General features: G+C 44.1%; 1 protein-coding gene across 5 annotated transcripts in view; it reads right to left on the bottom strand.

Annotated features, from left to right (window-relative positions):
• The window catches only part of LOC137433759 (neurabin-2), a 286,357-nt gene that overhangs the window by 111,104 nt on the left and 170,253 nt on the right, over positions 1 to 5,000 (bottom strand). For all 5 annotated transcript variants that reach the window (XM_068126043.2, XM_068126045.2, XM_068126044.2 and 2 more), the window contains one exon: positions 3,962 to 4,015. In XM_068126043.2, coding sequence (XP_067982144.2) covers positions 3,962 to 4,015 — 54 coding nt within the window. The remainder of the gene's footprint in view (positions 1 to 3,961; positions 4,016 to 5,000) is intronic.

Raw genomic sequence — 5,000 nt, 5'->3', positions numbered from 1 at the left:
AGCCTCAGTCTCCACTGGATGAGTTAGTAACATGTCTATTACCATCATTCTCCGCTGGCTGAGTTAGTAATATGTCTATTACCATCATTCTCCGCTGGCTGAGTTAGTAATATGTATATTACCATCATTCTCCGCTGGCTGAGTTAGTAATATGTCTATTACCATCATTCTCTGCTGGCTGAGTTAGTAATATGTCTATTACCATCATTCTCCGCTGGCTGAGTTAGTAACATGTCTATTAGCCTCGGTCTCCGCTGGCTGAGTTAGTAACATGTCTATTAGCCTCGGTCTCCGCTGGCTGAGTTAGTAACATGTCTATTAGCCTCGGTCTCCGCTGGGTGAATTAGTACCATGTCTATTAGCGTCGGTCTCTGCTGGCTGAGTTAGTAACATGTCTATTAGCCTCGGTCTCCGCTGGCTGAGTTAGTAACATGTCTATTAGCCTCGGTCTCCGCTGGCTGAGTTAGTAACATGTCTATTAGCGTCGGTCTCTGCTGGCTGAGTTAGTAACATGTCTATTAGCGTCCTCTGCTGGCTGAGTTAGCAACATGTCTATTAGCGTCGGTCTCTGCTGGCTGAGTTAGTAACATGTCTATTAGCCTCGGTCTCCGCTGGCTGAGTTAGTAACATGTCTATTAGCGTCGGTCTCTGCTGGCTGAGTTAGTAACATGTCTATTAGCCTAGGTCTCCGCTGGATGAGTTAGTAACATGTCTATTAGCCTCAGTCTCTGCTGGCTGAATTGTCAAGACCGATGTGGGCCACGCATACCAATTCACTGTGAGCTCTTTGTCCAAATATGTGTTGACAGATTCGAGGTTTCGAAAAAGGATGACATTTTGAGGTTGATGAGAAAGAGCTTATGTTTAGTATTGTTAATTCTTCTGTAAAAAGGGTTTTTGTAAAATAAGGAATTGGCAAGGATTTACTCTTGATCAAATAATAATGACAAAATAAAGAGATTTTTTATGAAGAAGGGATGAAGGCTCCTTTATTATTTTACGTAAAAACGGAATGATGAGGACCGTGGCATTTGGTGGGATAAAGCTCCGTTTGTTGGAGCATTGAGCTGCCGATTTATCCCAAACAGGATCAAACTTTAATACAATTATAATAATTAATCCTGCAGTACTAGGACAGTCCCAGAGGTGGTGAAGCATCTTGGAGCACTTGGCCTTCACATGGAGCCCCAAAGCTGCCCATGCCGTCTGCGTTCAGGTCGTGGTCATTAAAGATTCCACGGTGGGACTTGGAAAGAGTAGGCCATTGCCAACAACCACCTTGGCTAAATTCACTGCCTAGAAATGAAATGTAATATGTTCGAATAAAAATGTTGATTTGATTAATTAAACAGAATGAAGGGCCTGATACATAAAGAAAAGTAAATTGACACATTAGTTTAAAGGCCCGTGGACATGGCACATGCATGATGGGTCAAACTGCCTCTTGCTGCATAATTTCCCTCACTCTCTCACTCTGTCTCTCTGAGAGTAAACCCTCCCATCTACCTCCTTAACAATCCTCTTGAATAAGTTGAGTAATTCAAACATTTGGGTCTCTCCATCAGCCACGATGCAGCTTTATGTCTCGATGCAGAAGAGAATAAGTAGTAGTAGTAGTGGTGCAGCCTTAATGGGAGATGCAGAAAATAGGGCAAAATGGAGAAGATTGTCATGGGGCCCGCAAGGCTAACCCCCACTCTAGCAGGGAAAATGGCCTTAAAAAGCCTGTTGTTGTTGTTGTTCTTGTTGTAGTATTAGTAGTAGTATCAGCCACAATCTTTCTTGGGAAAACCACTTTTCAAGAGTTGTCCTCCAAAGCCAGCCGCCGGCATCCTCTGTCATACAAAGTCTTTACTTGGCACACCTGAACTCCTATCCAACTACAAGGCTTTCATGATCATTGGAATCTGCCGCGATGAATCCAAATCTGTGGGCCTTTCACTTTCACACCGCAGACTTTCAGGTCGGTGGTCTCTCTGTCTTTCACTCTCTCCTCTCTGGTCTTGCATCCTGTGCTCTTTCCATGCTTTGTCCCCCCCCAAATGTCTGCAGGCCTCACATGGTCCACCATCAACCCCCTTCTGGTGAAACTACCTAAATCCAGGATCACTTAATCATGAGGGAGAGAGAATACTAAGAGAGGGGAGGGAGAGAGAAAGGGGGAGTCAGGAGAGGAGAGGGGATGTGAGGAGGGAAGGCGAGTGAGGCTAGGGTGCGAGGAGAGTTGGAGCTATGCAGAGGAGGGGGAGCAAGTAAGAGGTGGAGAGCGAAAGGAAAGGTACCTGGCAATCCAGGGTCCCTTCTCCCACCTCTCCCCGTTCCTCCTCCCACCCCTCCCTCCAGAAAATCACCCACCCTTTCCTCTCCATACTCTCACCTCCACCCTTTTGCTTCCCTCTTCCCACCCCATCGCCCTCCCTCCAGACTCCCACCCCGCCCCTTCCCCTCCCTCCTGCCACCTCCACCTTTCTCTCCGGACTCCCACCCACCCCTCCCTCCAGATTCTCACCCCACCTCTTCCCCTTCCTCCTCCCACCAGACCCCCTCGCTCCAGACTCCCACCCCACCCTTTCCTCTCCATCCTCTCACCTCCACCCTTTCCTCTCCATCCTCTCACCTCCACCCTTTCCCTCCCTCCTACTTTAATGCAGCCCACATATAGTCGACCATGTGAAAAAATAATTCAAAACCTGTTTTGTCAGACAATTAGAACCCGCTCTCTAAACAACTATATAGGAACTGTATACGGATCAAAATCGCCTGTTTAAAAATGAAACCATATTTGACGATCGGATCAGCATCTCACCAATTATATAGGTCTCTGAGCTGAAAACCCGAAAAAATTGGCCTTTTTAATCACTGGATATGGAGAGGGTGAGAGATTAAATAAATATTACAATAATATGCCAATCTAAAATAAATATGCTTTAAATACGCTTCGTTATTCGAATCGGTAGTTTCTTTACATTTTTTAGATTTCACTTCAGATTTCGCAAGTTATTTCGTCCACCAGCTACGATCTTCAGATCAGAAGACAGATTTTGATTAAACAGTATACTTTAATTAGTCCGTGATGGGCCATCGTGAAACACCGCATCATATAATGCAAAAAAGATCCCTCCATACTCCTAATTTGAAAACTATAGCACCGACAAAAGTGATGTAAACAGCGGTTCATTGGCATGAAAATCAGGCATTCGAAGATGTGTGAGGAAAGTGAATTTTTTTTTTTAATTTTGAGCGCTTAATCATGTGGGAAACTGTTGCAGCTTGTTCCAAGGCAAGGCATTTTTGAGCAGGCCGAAACAAAGCTTAAAACCCCTGCAAGGGATTGCGGGCTGACCAAGGATAAACCAGTTTTTTTCACTTAGTAAGCCAGTTCATTATCTACAAAGGTGGTGTTTAAATTTCCCCAAACACACAGCTTTCATTCATGCGCTCCCTTGGAGTTCACTTAGTCTGCGTGCAAAGTTTCGGGCCGCTAGGTTTAATGGTTTGGAAGTTATGGAGGAGACACACTGACTGACTGACACGCATGCTCTTTTATTATTATAAATAAATGATGGCATTATATTTCGATCTTATTACCGGAACACGTAGTTCTTGCGGGAATTATTCTTGGGTTTGGGATAAGCAATCCGATACAAACTGACTCACTTCTCTGATGACAGACTATGCCCTCGTTTTAAATTATAAAGGTGCACCAGCTCGACTTAGTTATAATATGAAAGAAAGCCAAAGGTAAGAGTTACCCCAAAGGCAGGAAAGTAGATTTACCAAAGGTTCATGTCGTGAAACATTACCGTGAAACATCGCCAATCTTTCATCGTTTCATTACAACACAAACAAATCAAATGGAGCCGAGACAACCTTCAACTGAAACGAATCCACTGGACATCCATGTACACATTGGTGAGAGTACAAATAGATGATAAGTGAGCAATATGGCCGACACGCTCACCTTCTGCTTCAGCTGGGCAATCTCGGCCCCGGTGACGGCGTGCTTAATCCTCAACTGCCGTGGGAAGAAAGAAAATGGAGGGGCATAAACTAATTAGAAGCACGAGTGCTGGCTGATGCTTTGTACAATAAACATTTTCACAAAGGAGTTTAAAGAGGAGATTGATCGGCAAAATAACGTTGAAACATTCCTCAATGGATTTGCCGATGATGCGGCAAAAATTCCAGCGACATGGAGCCATCACACGCACGCACGCCAAAACCATCATGGCCTCAGACTTGAGTGGTCTGTGTTGTGATATAATGAAGAAATTGCTCAAAAAGTGAACAGTAAAGATTTCGTAATCGAACCCTTTGTTTAGAAAATATTTGGAACTCAGTATACAAACAGATCCTCATCGTTTACTCACTCAATTTCATCTATCATGTACAGCACTTGCACCATCATTACTATCCACACAAGAGAATTGCTTCCGAATTGTCCAGCCTGGGTTCAATTCCCGACCTGACTACAAACTGTCAAATTGGTGCTTCACAAGCAGAGACGGTGCATCACAAAGTGTGTCATCCTTCGGATCGACGTTGAGCCAGGTGTCTGCTACTATGAGCCGGTAGACATTCAATATCCCAAGGTATCTCACAATTAAGAGTGGACGAGTGATCGTCAGAACATTGAACAACCAACAAATTCCTGCCCTAATTGGAGAGAGGACAATCAGTCAGCAAAACTATTTCTCAACAAAACCTCATGATGACACACTGTAGTATCAGAGGATGCAACGTCCATTAAGACATGCTTTAAATGATGATGACCGCCACGATTGCTGAAAGGAATGAAGAAACCAAAGGGACACATTCATCAGCACACTGCTCAACTTCCATCAGTATGCTGAACATTTCCATGAATGAAAAAAAACAAAAAAATAATAAACATCAGAGAAGGAAAGAAAAAGCATGAACAGAACTTGGGAGAGCGCATACCTCTGCCAGGCTGAACAGTTTATGTCTTGTATCCCACTGATAGGCCAGATCTGGATTCG

This window comes from Myxine glutinosa, chromosome 10, assembly GCF_964187855.1.
Source record: "Myxine glutinosa chromosome 10, kmMyxGlut1.1, whole genome shotgun sequence".
In the NCBI taxonomy this organism is placed as follows: domain Eukaryota; kingdom Metazoa; phylum Chordata; class Myxini; order Myxiniformes; family Myxinidae; genus Myxine; species Myxine glutinosa.
This window is presented reverse-complemented; position numbering and strand designations above follow the sequence as displayed.